Source organism: Parasteatoda tepidariorum, chromosome 10 (assembly GCF_043381705.1).
Source record: "Parasteatoda tepidariorum isolate YZ-2023 chromosome 10, CAS_Ptep_4.0, whole genome shotgun sequence".
Lineage (NCBI taxonomy): Eukaryota > Metazoa > Arthropoda > Arachnida > Araneae > Theridiidae > Parasteatoda > Parasteatoda tepidariorum.
Genome location: NC_092213.1, coordinates 61,436,981 through 61,456,815, shown reverse-complemented (window position 1 = coordinate 61,456,815; position 19,835 = coordinate 61,436,981). Strand labels below are relative to the sequence as shown.

The 19,835-nt window shown below is 29.1% G+C and overlaps 1 protein-coding gene across 12 annotated transcripts in view; it reads left to right on the top strand.

The window, feature by feature from the left end:
• Nucleotides 1-19,835, top strand: part of LOC107436661 (mitochondrial glutamate carrier 1) — a 43,848-nt gene that overhangs the window by 8,029 nt on the left and 15,984 nt on the right. For all 12 annotated transcript variants that reach the window (XR_006225545.2, XR_006225543.2, XR_006225546.2 and 9 more), the window contains exons 2-6: nt 14,320-14,454; nt 14,623-14,678; nt 16,479-16,572; nt 16,712-16,827; nt 19,489-19,773. Coding sequence is in view for 3 of the 12 variants with exons in the window: in XM_043045735.2 (XP_042901669.1) it covers nt 14,320-14,454; nt 14,623-14,678; nt 16,479-16,572; nt 16,712-16,827; nt 19,489-19,773 (686 nt within the window). In the remaining 9 variants the exon portion in view is untranslated. The remainder of the gene's footprint in view (nt 1-14,319; nt 14,455-14,622; nt 14,679-16,478; nt 16,573-16,711; nt 16,828-19,488; nt 19,774-19,835) is intronic.

Sequence of the window (19,835 nt, the reverse complement as noted above, 5' to 3'; positions counted from 1 at the left end):
AAAGATATTGGGGTAAAAAAGGTTCAGATAATCGATGTTCTACTAAAATCTGTAACATATAAAACATTTATTTCACTTTTTCATTTCGTGTGTAGTTTCGTAAACATGTAATGAAGATGAGTTTGAGAAGTTATTACACAAATTCTTGTTAGCAGATACACCTACCAGCACGGCGGCAGGCGTTGCAGATTGTTTTCACTTGAGTTTTATTTTTGAAAAGTAAACAAATGGTGGGAAATTGTTGAGACTTCCTTTTAAAGCAATTCTGAACTTTTCTCTAATAATGAAAACTGAATTGAAAGAACACTGCAAAGTACAAAAAGTTAAGATTTTTTTCCTTCTGTTTCTTGATTGCAGACTTAACTGTATATAATGATTATTCTTTTCCTTAGTATCATTGAACAAAATTCACTGAAATTTCGATAACATACATTTTTGTGTAACTTGGTATTTGCAAATTTTGCTACAAGTATGTTGCATTAAGCTGAAATTTTATATTAATAATTTTTGTCTGTCTTTGAGGTTGTAGTCAAATTTAAATCTTAGTGCTACAGATTCACTGCATAAATTCTGCAACCATAGACTTCAAAATGTTAATAAGCAGTAGTACGTTAACTACGAGAAAAGAAAAAAAGTTCTCATGTCTCTGCCACAGCCTCAGAACCCGAAATTTAATTTATTTTCAAAGAGTTTTGGAAATGGAAATGTTCCCTTTTTTAAATATAATGTTTTCTTATTAATGAATAATCGAGGCATTTTTTTGCGTCATCTGTACTATGCAATTCTAGCTATATTGAGCAGATTTGATAATTTGTATTACTAAATCATTAATACCAATTACTGGTTCCGTACGTAAATAATGCTTAATTGAGATTTTTGAAAATTGTTTGGGAATATAATGATTAAGGCTAGTTAAAGTGAAAAAAAAAAATTGCCTGCCAACTTTAGTTTCGAACCTGGGATCTCATATTTGAATTGTCGGCATTTTTTCCTTTGTGATATTAGATTCATTATCTAATGTCACATTCATTCTCAATGGAAACAATTATAAAATTTGATTTAGACAAAAGCTCTCTTTTTTAGAATTACATGGAATCTGATTTTAAATTACTCAAAGATTATATTTTCTCATTTAAAATATACTATTTAGTTATAATTTTAAAATGAATACGCAACAGAAGTTTGCTACAATAAGGAAGTATAAATTGTCCTTATGCGTAGTTAATGTCTCTTAATTTCTTTCTGTATTCCTGCTTGGATATTTTGCGCATGACTGACGTAAATATTTCGTTAAACACAAAAGTGTGCTTTTAAGATATGAAAAGTCTACTAAATATCTTCTTTTTTTATATATTTTGAGTTAATCCTAATGTTTCAAGAAAACACTAAAATATTCGTGCAATCGATATTAAGTTACGACTGTCAGACATAAAAATTTACTTTCTATGTATAAACATGGCGCCCCCCCCACCTCTAGCGGGTTTGCGGGATGATTCCCAAAGCACCGTTATCTATGAAGTCCCAATGGTTTAAATGGTAGAATTCCTAAGCCAACGGGCTTTACCATGGGAGATTTTCGTAGTTCTCATCTCCGTGTAACGCAAAAGCAGATTAGTTCCACGAAAAAAGTCCTGCCCGAAGTTTAGTTTGCCCCAATGCTTGATATCGGAGTTCCCTTGTCTTATGGATTGGGTTCAAAACTACAAGGCTACGGTGTTGAAAATTGCATAGTCGTGAACTCAGAATTGGGTCGGCTCTTCATCGCCCGTTCTAAAATAAAATAAATTATGAAATTAAGATTTAAATGAGTGCAAAATTGATGTGTAGTTTGTCTAAAATAAGAACTCCCCCAGACATTCGTCAGGACCTGTGGCGGTGACTATGATAACGAGGTATGACTATTTCAAGTAGGAGTGCGGGGTCACTGTTCTGGTGTGGTTTCGGCGAGAGAAAGGGAATTTCTTTCTTCGGTCTGTTGTGTTAGTCCTAGAGCGAAGCTACCCTCCCTAAAATGCGCCATTCTTGTTTTCATAACACCAGACGGCCTCGGACTTTATGGCGGGAGGAGTTTTTAGCTTAGACAAACTGTACGCAGTGAGTTATGGAGAAAAATTAAAAATAACATTAAGGTTTATAACCTCTTACTCTCTTGATCAAACTAACGGGACCATATTTTCCAGACTACAATTATAACTGTGTCCCTTGGTAAATCAGATTTTATTTTTTTAATTTTTATTTTAAGTATAATTATTCTGAGGTAACTAATTGCTTGTGTATGATTACTTGTAGCTACTTGTGTATGATTTTGTAAATTTTCTCAGAATTAATACTAATTAGCCTATTACAATGTGTTCTTTGTGCAATTAAATTAGTATCTTAGTTGACATGAATAAAAACACTAGTATTAGGATTACAAAATAAATATTAATATGTTTTTAGATGCCAAACCTTTTTTGGAAGAAAAAAAAAATCACCTCTCTAGAAAATAATATAGTGTTAAAATCAAAATATACTGTAAAGGTTTCTTTGTTTTTTTCCCACCCAGTTTGTTGTTAAAAATCATTTTTAATTGATAAATCCGTTCTTTAGTTCTACGCAATTCGTAAATTTGTCATTGAACTTCACCTATTTGTTTTGATTTGCAATTATTTCTATTACTTAACAATCTATTCTTAACAGTTTTTTTTTTCTTTCTTTCTTTTCCAATTGCTTAATTACTAGGCAAGTGCATTTTCCTGGTTTGCTCTATAATTCACTGCGCATTACATAACATAATAAGGATATGTGTAGTAAGCTTGTAATGATGGATATTTTTCTTGTCAGTTAAGTTTTTCAATAATAAAATTCCTTAACAGTTATATTATAAACCATTTCTTTGAATTTGTGAGATTCATTGATGAACTCTTATAGCTTATGGAAATTTTTTTTTTTTTACTATTTACGGTAGTACTTTTAGAATTAAAATTGAAATCTATAGATATTTATTCATTGGGGGAAATATAAACCAAATGAGTTTTTGTCTTTCTATGACGAAATTAGTAAGTGGCTCAGCATAGATAGGTATAGTCCAAAATATTTCAGAATCTTTACAAGTATCCTTGAATATGTAGTTTAAGACTTAAATATAAAGTCTTGAATGACAAATTATTAATATTTTCGCCTCTGATAATTCGACAAGTTCTAATTATTTCTCAAATTAAAAAACTGATGCTATCGCACAATCGCAATGGAATATTTTGCAACCAGCCATATTTTAATATTAAAAATAGAAAAAGCTCTATAGATCAAGCTGATACTTAAATATTTAGTTTTTTGTCTTTACCGTGAAGTTAGTTTCGTTGGAGATGATCGGTTTTCGAATTCATTGATTCATTTGTAGTTAACTTTGCACTTGAGGTTTTGAAAACTCATTTTTAAAATTCTGGCAAATTGAAAAAATAAATAAATATTTTAAAGTCGAGATTCATAATAAAATTTGTTAAAACCATAAATGTAATTAATTCAATGAATAAATTCAAAAACACTATCAATATTTTACACTCAGTTCGAACTTAAAGGAAGGTAAATAGGAAATTACAAACATGAAGTAATTGTAAAAATAAAAAATATATATATAATAATAAAATAATTAAGAACTACGCTTTCCAAGTGAACTGAAATCAACGTAAAACATAGTATAATAACACCATATTATTGCAACTTTAGTAATATAATAATTCTATGAAACGTAAAATAATTCAACATTTGCCGCCAGACCAAAAAAATAAAAACGTGTGTGCTCTAAACTTATCTAATAAACGCATCACAAGCGAAAATTTCCCCCACGTCTTCGCAAGTGATGCACCCTACGCTTTTTAATTTAGGCCTGACGAATATTGAATTTCTTAACCTTCTTGAAAAATGTAGCTCGGAGCTATTTAATTTTTATATTTTATTTATTTAATTAGAGCTTTCAAAAGTATCAATTATTATATTTAAATCTAGCCAGAGTCCCTGAAAAATATTTTTATTTGCTTGCATCAGTTCTCTTTTGAATATTATATTAAATCCAATTTAGAAGCTTCATTAAGGCTTCAGAAGTTATCCTAACACATAATTCATAATGTCTTAGCGTAATCCGAAGAGCGGGGGAAAAAATCAATTTCAAAAGTATCAATTATTATATTTAAATCTAGCCAGAGTCCCCGAAAAAAAAAATTTCTTTGCTTGCATCAATTCTCTTTTGAATTTTATATTAAATCCGATTTAGAAGCTTCACCAAGGTTTCAGAAGTTATCCTAACACATAATTCAGTAATGTCTTAGCGTAATCCGAAGAGCGGGAAAAAAATCAATTTCAAAAGTATCAATTATTATATTTAAATCTAGCCAGAGTCCCTGAAAAATATTTTTCTTTGCTTGCATCAATTCTCTTTTGAATTTTATATTAAATCCGATTTAGAAGCTTCATCAAGGTTTCAGAAGTTATCCTAACACATTATTCAACAATGTCTTAGTAATCCGAAGTGGGGAAAATAAAAATTCTTAGACATAAATCTTGTTTCTGTTACTAGCATTAGTGTCAATCAAATCATTTGTTTTTAATCTCCAAGGTAAATATTAACATTCGCAGTATTTAAAATTTACGTCACTAAAGTTTATTCGTGATTAAGAGCTTCATTCATCTTGTGTTGACACCCTTAAGCTCAGATTGCTAAGTTGAATAGATGGAAAAGAGTATTAAATCAGATTATTCGTGGACTGATATATCACTTATTTTTAGTGCGTCAGCGAAGAAGCGTGTATATTTAGACACAATGAAACAATTTCAATTTATATGAAAGAGTCATAAATTTTCACCTGTTCAGATATTAATATTGACTGACGTTTTTGTAAAGGTAAATTTATCTATTGAGCATTGAACAAGTAACAATCTCTAATATATAAATTTAAAAATAAACGTATACAACACCTTTAGTTGAAAATGGAAACCTGTGCTTAGAAATGCTTAGGAGTAGAAAAGGACTGTACGAATTTTATAAAAGAAAATAAAGAATTCCTCAGAATTATTTACAGATTCGTTGTTAGAAACTGTAAATTAAGGGCTGTAATGATGAAACAACAATATTAGGATGTAGTGAAAATTTAAAATTTAATGGAGGTCTATGCTTAACGCTTGCATAAGGCTGGAAAAATTTGACTTTATTGTGTGAAGTGGTTATTTGTTGGCATATTAATTATACCAAATGGTCATTTTCTTCTGTTATCTACTGCTTTATTTAAAATTTTATACTATACTTTGATTTTCGACGATAAATTTATAACATTTATTTTAAAAAAGTGATTAAATATTATGATAAAAAGAACTATCTTGTTTCCGTAAATCCTAATATGGAAACACTTATGCTGCCACTTTTTTCTGTTTCGGTAAAAAGGAGGCATTCTTTTAATAGGGCTTAAAAACAAATGGGTTAAGGTTTGTTGCGATCCTACGTATCCTTATGCATATAATGCTAAGATTTAGTTATCGAACTGATGTATTTCTTATTGATTATTATTATAGATTTTACACGAAATATTTAGAATAAGAATTTGTTGTATTAACCTCATAATATTTATGTATTTATTTTGAAAAGAAAAATCATTGTTGACTTTTTTTTCAACTCATGATACATGCTTGTATGTTCTAGCTAGTTATTTTGAGATTCCTTTTGTCTCGCGCTCTTACTATCCTCTTAATGACCCTTCTCTCTCAATTAAAAGTAATAATGGCTTTTATATTCTGGCGATTGGCCGGCATTGTGGTAGAATAATCAAAACGACATTAGAGCTTGGTATTATTCTATTCTAAGGTTTAATGCGATGATGTTATTTATATATTGAAACGAAGTCTTTTAATTATGCATTAACAATGTTTATTCAGAAACAGTTGTTTTTCTTTAAAACGATTCATTCTCTATCGGTATCTCCTCTTTATCTCTTTTTCTAATAATAAAAATAGACAGACTTGGCTGACGAACTTTTTCATTGGTTGTCGAGGCATTTCTTAGTAAAAGGGTTTCTAGTTACCCAGGAAAGATAAAGGGCTATTCGTTCGAATGTTCCATTTTTAAATTTTCTTTTCGGTAGAAGTAAGCTATCCGTATATTTCACTACTTTCTAATCGTTATTATCTATATATGTACTTAGTCGCAGTGAGTCAGGGGATAGAGGATTCGCTTCCCAATGAGGTGACCAACGTTCGAATCCCAGCAATGGCTGACTTATAATACGAATTCTGCTCCCGGCTTGCTGAGACCATAGTGCGGGCCTGAAATATCTTCAGTGATAGACGGATTATGGGTTTGAACCCCTTGCCTTCGGGCTAACCGTGTTCGTGTTTTTCCTCTCCATGTAATACAAATGCGGGTTAATTCCATCAAAATATCCTCTATGAAGGCTAGTTTATCCCATTGCTTCATCTTGGAGTTCTTTATTTTCTGGGTTGTGTTCAAAATTGCAAGGCTACGGAGTTGAACATTGATAGTCTTAACTGAGGATTGGGTTGGCTGTTCAACGTTGGTTATAAAATAAGTTCAAAAATATTATTCAAATTATTATCGCTGGCAAGTAACAAGTAATGGTAATCCCTAATAGTTTATTTTTTTAAAAAAGGTAGAAAATTAAGTATTCTTAATACTTTTTTTTTTTTTTTTTTTTTTTTTTTTTTTTTTTTTTTTTTTTTTTTTTTTTTTTTNCCTCTTTATCTCTTTTTCTAATAATAAAAATAGACAGACTTGGCTGACGAACTTTTTCATTGGTTGTCGAGGCATTTCTTAGTAAAAGGGTTTCTAGTTACCCAGGAAAGATAAAGGGCTATTCGTTCGAATGTTCCATTTTTAAATTTTCTTTTCGGTAGAAGTAAGCTATCCGTATATTTCACTACTTTCTAATCGTTATTATCTATATATGTACTTAGTCGCAGTGAGTCAGGGGATAGAGGATTCGCTTCCCAATGAGGTGACCAACGTTCGAATCCCAGCAATGGCTGACTTATAATACGAATTCTGCTCCCGGCTTGCTGAGACCATAGTGCGGGCCTGAAATATCTTCAGTGATAGACAGATTATGGGTTTGAACCCCTTGCCTTCGGGCTAACCGTGTTCGTGTTTTTCATCTCCATGTAACACAAATGCGGGTTCATTCCATCAAAATATCCTCTATGAATGCTAGTTTATCCCATTGCTTCATCTTGGTGTTCTTTATTTTCTCGGTTAAGTTCAAAATTACAAGGCTATGGAGTTGAACATTGATAGTCTTAACTGAGGATTGAGTTGGCTGTTCAACGTTGGTTATAAAATAAGTTCAAAAATATTATTCAAATTATCATCGCTGGCAAGTAACAAGTAATGGTAATCCGTAATAGTTTATTTTTTTAGAAAACGTAAAAAATTAAATATTCTTAATACCTTTTTTTCTTTTTTTTAAAAAAAATTTGGATATGAAACGATTTAGTTTTAAATATCACTGCTATTGAAACGCGGCATTTCATAATAAATCATTTTAGTTGTCTACAGATATTAAACAGCTAAAGATGTATAAGTAGCGTAATAAAAAAAATTGTATTTTCCGTTAAAACTGTGCCAATTATTATACATACGTAATTACAACAATTAATAAAACTAAGCATTTAAAATTGCAAAACAGTATTAAAAATCATCTTTTTGCTCTGTTAAATAACGTTTTTTTAAAAAAATATTAAATGTGTTTTCCTACTAACTAAAAAATATTCGTACAACTATGTTTCATGCCTGGAGTTGAACTAAGTTGAAAGTTTATTCTTCAGTATAGGGCTTTATAAACTGTTGTCCTCTGAAAACTTAAGAAAAAATTTATATTTCAGAAAATAATTGTAAAATGAACAGATACAATTGAAAAAGCCAGATTGATAACTAAAACAACATAGAAATTGAAGATTTACTACTACAGTCTTTATGTTCCCAGACTTTTAAATTTTTAACTTACTCATTTCGCGTCTATATCGTTGTAAATTCACCTCGTTTTTCTAACATTTTTGAGGGGTTATTTAACGATTTTTCGACTGTTTCAACGTGGTCTTTTAATACGATTTTTTGACATCCGAACTTCGAATTCGAGTAATCACTTTTCGGTGTGCTTTATTTGCGATTATTCTATCATTATTCCACATCATTTTACGACCATTTTCTCGGCAGTTATTTTTCGTTTTGACGGTCTTTTACACCTGGTTCTTCAAACGATATTTTTTATATGATGTTGAAATACATGAATTCCAATTTGACTATTTACTTTTTGACGCGAATATACCGTCGTAAATCAATCGTTTTCAAAATATCGATTTTTTAAAAACGATATTATTACTATCGATTTATTCGAAATCGCGCATTTGAGTATTTAAAGTTCTATACGAATATAAATATTTAATATTTTCCATCCAATGATCATTTTATTGCAATAAGTCACAACAATGATTATGTTGAATTCTAATTTTTGCTAATAGGATTTATTAGCACTATAAAACTTTGACACTGGTTTTGAAAAATGAAATAATACCTTGGTCCTCACAAACATTATCAATTTTTTCCCAACGCAAAAGGCTTTGAATAAAGTTAATTGCTTTTTAAATGAAATGTTTAAATGATTCATAAACTTTTAAAATAACCTCCTGGTGCTTAGTTCTAAGAAAACTTTTCCATTATAGAAAGTTCACTCCTCAATTGTTGAAGCGTGGGCTAATGGTGGATATGTTTGGAGTGAGAGAGAGAGAGAGCACCTAATGTTTCCGCGTAAGATGAACGAGAGGACGTGATGAATGACGAAAATGAGTTCCTTCTATTTTTGTCCTTGGTTGTCATTTAGGTTGTCATACGCAGTAGACGTTTTCTGTTATGTTACTAATGTTACCCTGGTGCGTAGTCCTTTTCACACCCCACTTCGATGATCAGTCATTTTTTTCATTATGGGAGACAATTGAATTATTTGCAAAAGGTAACTGGATCGGGATGTTGGTAATATGGCCGTATTTGCCATCTTTTTTGATGCTCTGTCAAGAAACGAATTTCATTGTACGAGGCGTCTTATAATGAGTTTTAGAATGCTGTAAATCTTTTATTATCGATGAGTTCCAAAATAAGTCAGTTGAAGTGGATATTTCATGGAGTTTTTGTTTTTATTTATTTATTATTTTTTTTTTTTAAATAATGTGTAAGGCTTTATTAACTTCTTGGCTTCAAATTTATCCAATTAATATTTTTTTGACGATCATATCTGCATTAAACATGTTCACTATATGCTGAGAACATGTTTTAAACATGTAATGTTATTGGAAATTGCTTTTTATTTGAATTAACAAGACGGCCCACTCTCTGAAAAAATTTTAGAAATGGTAGAAAATAATGACTATACAAACTGTATTTGACAGATTTTTGGATTTTTTCAGTTAAAATTACTTACCTTAAAATGAGTTAAAAAATTGTATTCTCTGCTACGAAAAAAATTTCGACCATTATTAAATTAAATAATGAACTGTTATCTATTAGGATAAATGAGTTTTATAATTGGGCAAATGGGTTTTGCTTAATTAAAGGGCTCGAACTTTTGATTGCACCCCTAATTTAACTAATGAGACCATATTTTCCAGATTATTTCTATCCTCATATTTTACAGGTCGAAAATACAAATCCGTTGAAAAAAAAAAACATATTTATTCTGAGAAATTATGCTTGTGTCTGATTTTATAACTGAAAAGTAATTTCCGTTTTTAAGGCTACTCCGTCGAATCAAAATGATTTGAGTCTTTAAAAGCGGAAAAACATCAAAAAGTAATTAAGGTATTCATTTCAATGTACAAAAAAATCTGATTAGAATATCAAAAATTATTTTGTTTGTAAAATTGTTTCGCTTTTTATTTTGCCCTTTGTTCAAGCATATACATAATAATGTACAGTGCCCAAGAAAATAAGCTGATCTAATGATAGGGTTTTCACGTACTAGAGAACTCAATCTTAATGTTTCGAAGGGGTGACTTCTTATATGAAAATTAATTAGTGCGAATGATATTTTAAGTTACGAAATTAGACACTAAATCATACTTTCTCTTAATAAACATAGCTTTCTTTCGACGCATTCTGATTTTTGGCCCTCAAAATATAGAGTTTTGCCGCAATCTGGGAAATAGTCACAATAGTTTGGGCAAGAGAGCGGTCCAAACTTTGAACCCCTTATTATACATTTTATTTTTTGCGTATTTCGCCATATCTTAAGAATTTTTCAAGTGAACCGAAAATTTTTTGCACACAATTATAAAATTCGTTTTTCTAAAGATAATTCATTAAAAAATAGCTTTTAGTAAATATTTATTATTTTATTTAATTATAATCTAAAAAATTTTAGAATCGAGAAGTATACATTTTTTACATCATTTTAAAGAATGTAATTTTACGTGGTAAAATAGTTACTGCGAGATCGAATTTTAAAAATGTGACTTATTCACATTATTGAGGTCACTCCCCAAAGATTTAAGAGGATAAAAGATTTCCTAGAAGATAAGACTTCCTAGAACGTAAAGATCCGATCATTAGATCGAAAGTTATTTAGGGTGGTCCGTTTTTCATTTTGCGCACTGTACACGTTGTTACAAATTGTGCAGCATATGTACGTTGGTAAGCATTATGACACCATTTCATGTTTTATATTAATACTTGATAACTAAACTTCGCGAATTCGAATTGTTCCCGTTTTGCATGTACTATCTCACTCTCAGTACCTTCGTAACTATTAAAATGAGTTACCGGAAGGTAATAAGCGTGGCTCTGCACTTGTTAGCTTTCGAGATTTGCTGACATTGTCGTCTGAGCCGTTGAGTTTTTTTCTGTGTTTTTTCTTTTTTTTTTCCCCTGTAAGTTATTACTATCCTTAAATTTTTTTTATTCTGTCCATCAAAAATAAACAGAATGACTAAATACGTATGCAACAACTGTGGAGAGCACACTCATAAACATCTGCCAAGAATGCAGACGATAATTTTTACCATATTTCTTTTTTTCTTTTTTTTTTAATTGAAATATAATGCGTTTTTTAAGTTGCGATAATTTGATTGAAATAAACGATGAAAATGTAAAAAGTATATTTGTTTTAAGTTCGTTATCGAATGATTAGTTACAGATTAACTCTGATTTAAGTTCAGTTATCTGCTGTTTAAAATACATTTTTAAAAATAATTTTTTTCACGATATCATTTTTGTTATTTAATGTTTATCGTATCTTTTAAAATTATTTCTTCTTGAAGTGAGCAATTTTATTTAGTCTTCATTTTAAGGAACTTCTTATTATCAATTTTCCCCACTTAAATATTTATAGCTCACTATATTGATTTTCAATTATTTGTAACATCTTATTTATAGATCTTTTTTTATTTTTTTATTGCATCAACCGTAAAACGCATCGAACTCCAATTTTTAGTCTATTCTTTATGTTTAGATACATATTTTTTTTCTTTCGATTTTAGCGCAATTGAATTGGTAAGTAAATAATGTTGCGTATGTCTAGCACTTATCATATTTGAGTTAGTGTTAGATTAAGATACTCATTATCTAATGATCTATAAGCGGAAAACATTTATGGGCGTGTTGATTTCCATTCGAACACATCAGACTAATTTAAAGTAGATGTACTAGAAAAGATTGAAACAAAATATGGCATGTTCATCTACTTGACTCAGGAATTCTTAATTGAAGTCGTGTTTCAATAAGGATGTTGCGCAATATATTTTTTTTACTGCTTTTACACGGAAAAAAAATACAGAAAACTGTGAATGTTGAATTTATCAGCAGTGTAGAAATCCGAAATGATTGACATTCATTTTTGTTTATTTGAAATGAAATACTAGTCCTAATTATATAAAACCCATCTAAATGCTCACCCTATTAACCCATACTGATTTTCGTCTGGGAACATTTTGGATTAGTTGAGAAAATATTAACACGTTTAGCGAGTGCTAGTTACATAACTCATTATTTAAATTTTCAAGAATTGTCATTAAATTAATTTTTGAAAGGGATGCTAATTTTTATTGCGGCTGATAAATTTGGTATATTTTATGCAATATTAGAAATCAATTTTAATATTGTTATATCAATAAGTGTTAATTGATTTAATATTCATTTTAAACAAATACTTAAAAATCTTGTTTTTTTTACAAGTTATTTAGGATTATTAAATTTTGAAACCATTTGCATTTTTTTAAATTGTATTATAACAATGACAAAATATTAATATGAAGATTATTACAAATGAACAGGTATAAAAGGCTGGCTGCTGTAGTGATAGCGATGCAGGTAGTGATTCGAGTTCCAGATTAAGGCTCTGCAAGTGGAGGGATGTGAATATACCACTCGCTTACAATTTTGCTTGCATAAATTTAAATTTTTACCCCTTTGAAAGCATTGGATAATTAACTATTAATTTTTATAAGAGGATCAATTTTTTATATCAAAACGAGTTCATTAGCAATACATTATTCAGAAATATTTTAAGTTAATAATCATTAAGTAATAAGGATTACTGATTTTAAATTGGAATGTATGTATATATTCTTTTTAAAAAAATCTATAACCTTTAATACTTAATGAATATTAACTTAAATATATTCCTACATTTAAATTAAATAATTTATCCTATATTTGAATTAAATAATTAATATAATTCCTGATTGTGCAAGATGTGGATGCTGCAGGAAAGATTTGGACCAGCTTCCTCCCTAATCCTTTACTCATGATCTTCCCCCGGTTAATTTTCGTACGTTAACTGGTCACGAGTATCTTCTGAGCACCTGAGATACCGAGTGCTTTCACTTAATGCGTGTAACTTTTTGTTAATGATGAAATTAGATTTTTAATGCGGCTCTCCTGACTTAACTATTAGGATCATATTTACTATGTTGTAAGTAACATATTTTGAGGGATTCAAAAATAATATCCGAATGTGTAGAAGGAAAGGAATGTTTGTATTTGAGAAGAAAATTTTTGTGTCTGTTAAAATATGGTCTGTAATAATTTAGAATAAAGTCTACCTCTTGAACAATAAGACCTTAGTTAGTATGCAAAAATCGTATAATTAAATTTTTAAAAAAAGTTCTACATGTATTGCATTTTTCATTTTGCATTCTGAACATCATTTCTTGCATTTTTCAAAAGATTGCTATAGATCAGGGGTTTCCAACTTACATGAGACCAGGGGCAGCAATTAAAAACACCAGTCAAATGACGGGCCACAACTTTATCAAAATTTTATATAGGACTCTTTTTATGTTTGAAGGAGCATTAAATATTGCTGTCAGATTTTTATAAAAGTTTTTTTAATATTAAAAAAATAAAAATAGCAAACATTACAAATAATGCTTGTTGCGTATCATTTTGAATCTTCTCTTAATCTGAAACTTAGTGACAAGATTTTTTTTACTTTAAAATTTAATTCTGTGATAAATTAAAAAAATTTCGACTTATTAGGAATTATAGCAACAACTAAAAAATTCTCGTGCATCTGAAATTATTTTTTTTTTCTTTTCCACTCATGCGATATTCAAAACATGATATTCATTCCCTCTTTTATGCACTTTAAAATTTACGGATGTAAATAATTTCGTCCAAAATGAGTGGTTTCAAAAATCTAAATTGGAGAATTTCTGATACTCACATGCTGAATTATATTCACGAAATAAAAAAAGAAAGCAACATACACGATTATTTTTGTATTTGAATAAATATTTTCTTGGATGCAAAACCTGAGAAATGAATTTTTTTGCAACGTTGGTATGTTAAATTTCACAGATGACAAAAAAAATTAGATTTTTTTTTTAACGAGAAAAGTATTTTAAGCTCTTATAGATTTTTTACGAAAATTGTCCGCTATTGAAACTAATATATTTTAGTTCGCGGGCCACAAAAAAAGGCTTAAATGGCCGGATGCGGCCCGAAGGCCGCCAGTTGGAAACCCCTGCTATAGATCATAGACCATAGTTTCCTTCCTTTCTCCTACTTACTCTGTTCTTGTCTTCTGCATTTTCTTTAGAATTAAAATTTGAAGAATAAAAGTAAATTTTGTTTTATTTAAAAATATTTAAATGTTATAATTATAATTGCATAACAAATTACAAATGTTATAATTTTATTTAAATTGTCTTTTTTTGTTTCTTCAATAATATTATATACTATTAAAAGGGGGGAAATTTTTCAAATTGGTAACCTAAAACTACTTGTTTTAATTTTTACTGTAGTGAGAATTAATGAAATTTTGAAAGTTAAAAATTTTGTTTTTACTTGTTTAGGTTGATTCCTAAAATTATTAACGGTGGCATTGCTGGTATAATTGGCGTGACATGTGTTTTCCCCATTGATTTAGTGAAAACGAGGCTGCAGAACCAGCAAGTTGGACCACAAGGACAAAAAATGTATTCTTCTATGTAAGTTTATCCTTTAGTATTTCATTAATTTAGTTTTATGAGGCTCACCTTTATTCTTCTTTTGCATTCTTTTTACTTTTTATATACATATGTATGTTTATCTTGCAGTATTTATTATATTTAGGTTTATGAGATGTTTTTCACATTTTATATTTTTAAATTCTCCAGGTTGGACTGTTTCCGTAAAACTTATTCTAGAGAAGGCTTTGTTGGCATGTACAGAGGTAATAAATCCGATTTTATATTTTTTTATTAACTTTCTGAGCTATAATTCAGAATATTGCTTTTTTATCATTCTACAGGAGGTTCATAATTACAGTTCATGTTCACGAAATGCTGCTTCAAAAACTATATAGCGAAATTTCGTGAAAGCTGGACAGTAGCATAATGAAATAATGGGAATCTTATCTCACTTTTTGCACTTTTTGATGTAATTTTCAATACAACTTTGCCTCTCAGATCTCTTTATTTGAATTTATTGCGACATTTGGCTGTGCACATTCTTTACAAGATTTGACCTTATGTAATTCTATCTACTTTGTCTCCAATCTTAAAGATGGCAGAGCACGCCATGTGTGTAACTCTCTTTAACATACATAACCTTCAATGAATTTATTTTAACCTCAATAAATTATAAATTTATGATTTTGTTTTCAGATGATTTACAGACTATGTTGGAAATCAAATTAAGTATATTATTATAAGCAGGAGGTTGTTAAATTTATGTGCTATTCATTGTTGTTCTTATAGGCTCTCTGTAAATCCCACCATTATTATCACCCCCATGAGGTATACCACCTATTGATGAATTTTGAACTAAAATTATATCTTTTTTGTTAGATGAAATTCCCATCTTTAATCCAATTTTCATAAAAATCTGCATAATTTTTAGTACCAAATTCAAACTTTAATCATAAATATTTTTTATATTGAAGGTATCGAAGCAATGCCTTGCAAATTTTCCTATTTAAATGCTAGTTCCGACTGTTAATGTAATTTTTGGGAGGAAATGGAATACGTGTTTTAGATATAAATTTTTTGTAATTTCATTCAATATGATTGTCAGGTTCGATTTTGTAATCAGGCATGATTAACTCTCAATAGTTAAATCTGTATTGAAGTTTTTTTTTTAAAAAGAAAAACAATTAGATTACAAACAAATTAAACAGTCAACTTTTGCATCAACTAAGAAAATCTCTTACATTGTTGCAATAGCTGTCAGTTTTAAGGATACACTTTAAGACTTTATAGCTATTTTTTTAAAGTTTGATTTCTCTATCTGATTTCTAAAAAATAATTTTTCTGCCTTGTTCAATTTGAGTAGTTGAAGCATTCTATTTTTAGCATTTTGTATAACTTTCTGTAGACATTTAATTTTTTATTTTTATTTGTGATAATTATTACAATATGTTAAAGTTTCAAAATAAAAGGAAGGAGGAAGAAACATTATTCAAACAATGACTGCCTATTTGATACCAAAAATTGGTTTCTGCTAGATTCAAAATAAAGTACTGCATATGAGAGTAAGGCTGCTATATAAATAACTTTTGTATGCCTTAAAAAGTGTGCTTGTTTTAATGTTATAATTAAAAATAATAAGCTTAATTTATCAAGAATAGTTTTTTTTTTAATAAAATTGAATTGATAAATTTCCTGCAATATTTTCTAGAAAAAATGTTTGTCCAAATCAGCAAAAACTTAGCAGTTAATATAATTATAAGATTTTTTTTCTATGTTTATTAAAGTTTTTATTAATATGTAAATACAATAAAGCAGCTCTTACTTATGTTGTTGTTAAAATAATTTGACATTTATTANTTTTTTTTTTTTAATAAAATTGAATTGATAAATTTTCTGCAATATTTTCTAAAAAAAATGTTTGTCCAAATCAGCAAAAACTTAGAAAAAAATTTTTTATAATTATATTAACTGCTATGTTTATTACAGTTTTTATTAATATGTAAATACAATAAAGCAGCTCTTACTTATGTTGTTGTTAAAGTAATTTGACATTTATTAATTAGGGTCTGCAGTTAATATTCTCCTCATCACTCCTGAAAAAGCCATAAAACTTGCAGCTAACGATTTCTTCAGACATACGTTATCATCTGGATCTGGGTAAAAACTTGACTTGACTTTTTCCCTACTCATGCATTTTCTACTATTGATTGAACTTATATTTTAATATTCAACTTTTTGCAGATTTTTATACATACAATAAATGTTAATTTTAGTTATAATCGTTTGTTTGTTCTAGTAAATTGCCGTTGCAAAGAGAGATGCTTGCTGGTGGATTAGCTGGTTTTTGTCAAATAATTGTTACAACTCCCATGGAACTGTTAAAAATACAACTTCAAGATGCGGGGAGAGTTGGTAAGCAAAGTTGTTGATTATTTTTTTTAATGTTTTGTGTTATTCATCGGGAATCAAGGTTGCGATTAATATTTTTTATTGTTATTATAATGAATTCTCTTTAAATTAATTAGTATGAAAGTCACTATGTTACTTTAATTTATCACCTCAAGTAGTCATAAAAACGATAAGTGTAAATTTTTCTTACAAACCATTTGATTTACAGACCATTTTCTTACAAACCACTTGATTTGTAGCCTCCTGCTCTGGGAAACTTCCTTTGTCTTTTGTTGTATTTATACTCTCCTTACAGGAATATTTCTTGTAGTTTTATAGAACAAAACTACATGTTTTCTATAAAACATGTAGTTTTATAGAAAATTGAACACTACTGCATTGATTTAATTTCATTTCTTATTCTAAGTTAAAAAGTTTTTGAATGCTCATTTGAATTTGTAAATCATGTTTTTAATTCTCCTCTACCCTTTAGTATGTTACTTTGTTTTTATTTATTTCAAATTTATCTTAAGTATCTGAAACTGAGCTCATTAGTTCCTGCCAAATTAATTACATCCTTTCAATATTATTTTCACATCCTTTTAATATTATTTACCGATTTGAAACTATGATAATGTAACAAAGTTAAACCTCCATCTTTTGTTCCTGCATCTTTCGTTTTCCTGTATGTGTAATTTTGTTTGTTTAACGGTCCCATCACAAATGCTATTATTTTAATGTTAATAATACCTGTTTATATTGTTTTTGAAACTAGCGAATTCCCGATTCAATCGCACACAAATTCTGCCGATATTTAAAAAAAAGTGTAGTTGTTTTTAAAAGAAAAGTAGTAACTCTTGATACTAATGATGATGAAAGTAAGGTTTTGTTACAATATGCAGAAAACGCTTTAAACATAATGTTTGATGTTCATGCATGAATTGATAAAAATTTTGAAATTTGTGGTGTTGTTGGCTCAAAAACTGGTTGCAGAAGGGCTAAGTAATAGTGATGAAGGCAGAGAACCAAAACAAGGGCCAACATTAGTTGAACACCTCAAAGACTTTGAAACAAATGCCTTTTATTCACAAAACTTCACAAAAAATGAATGGCAATTTGTTAACAATTATTGAAAATTTATTGTTTGTGTCTAGAAGAAAGAAGAATATTCAAACCAAAATTTACATATATTTTAAATGAATAAATGTTTATTCAACTTTCATTTCCACCAAATATTTTTGCAGTAAGTACATAATTTATAGTTAAAAGTTTTTTATAAAACTACACTTACCCAATCAACATCACAGCCTGTGTAAAATCTAAAAATGATAGAAATTTTCGCTTTATACACATTGAAATATTCTCTAAAACTGAATTAGCACCCCTTATGCTCGAGTCAAATTACAATTTTTACCCTAATTTATCTTCCCCATAATACCATTAAGGCAGTCCCTGGTTGGTAAGCTATCTCTCTCTACTTACAAAAATTCATTGATTGTGAAAATCCTTTTGATTGCACCATGGCATGCTTGTCCAATGTATTGTTCAGCAACAGTCATCAAAAGAGATTTAAAGATACTAACAAAGATTATTTCAATTTTATTTTATATTTCTATACTTCCATCTTCAGCATTCTTTAAATATAGTGTGCTTTATTAAAAGATAAATACAGGAAGGCATTGGCCCACATTGGTCTGTCTGGCCAACTATGATGACATTAAGGCTTTTATTCAAAAGGATTGAGACTTACAGAAATGTCCATTAAATAGAGGGCCCCTCTTATTATGAGCTGTCCTTACTACAGTATATCATTTTTTTTCCTATTAAATTCATTTGTAGCAATAAGTGTAACCATTAATTTGGATTTTAAAATTGAGTATGATGCTTATGCAAATTATGAACTATGATATAATTACACATAATTACTCAATATGTATTTTAAAACTTCTGCATTTTACTTACCAAATCAAAAATTGTTTAGTGTTTAGGTTTTTAAGGTATCTTCTTTAGAATATTATAAATGTTTATTTTGATAAATATACTTCAAGTAAAATATATTCTTGTTAAGTTTCCCTTATAAATAAAATGCAACAGTCTTTGAAAATGTAAAAAAATATAATCTAGAAATCTGAGTGGTTTTACTTATCACATAAGCTATTGAAAAGTCCTTTACTCATGTTTAATGAGCCATAATTCAATAAATAGGCTACTAAACTGTTCAGTACATGGGGATAAATATAATTTAATTCTAAAAATATAAAGTCTTTGTTTCATGGTGTATGCAAGCTGAATAATGAAATAAGTGAAAACTATTATTCTCATTTTTTTACAAAATTTTTAAAATTTAAAACAATATTTCAAAAATTTGTTGTTTAAAAAAAGTTTTTCCAGAAAATTGCGTTCTTTAAATATTTAATTGTTAATGATTATTTTAGCCATATCAAGGCTCTGTTTTAGTAAGCTTATTAATAGTGCTTGTTTGTTAGTTGTATTAAAACTCTTGCCTCTAAAAAATCCATTGTAGTGACCATAGCAAAACTCTCTGAAAAAAATATGAATGTTGAATTTTCCTATATTTGTGCTTTTAGAAATACTAGGCATCAATTTAAAAAACAATGTTTGTTTTGATTGTTAAAGTCAACAATAATAGTGTGTATCTTTTAATTGGTTTAATGGTTTTCTTAGCTTCTAAAGGTGCAGCTGAAAGTGGAACCGTTGCTGCAACTTCTGCAACCTCCATTGCCCTGCAACTAATCAGGACAAGAGGTATTGCTGGCTTGTACAAAGGAACTGCTGCTACAATGCTAAGAGATGTTACTTTTTCAATGGTATATTTCCCTCTGTTTGCACATCTAAATGCTCTGGGGCCTCGGAAAAAAGATGGCAGTGGCGAGGCAGTGTTTTGGACATCATTTTTAGCTGGTTGTGGAGCTGGCTCTACAGCAGCCTTTACTGTTAATCCATTTGATGGTAAATGAAGTAATTTAACTCAAATTATTTGTTTTATGTGACTTCTGCTGAATTAAGTCTTT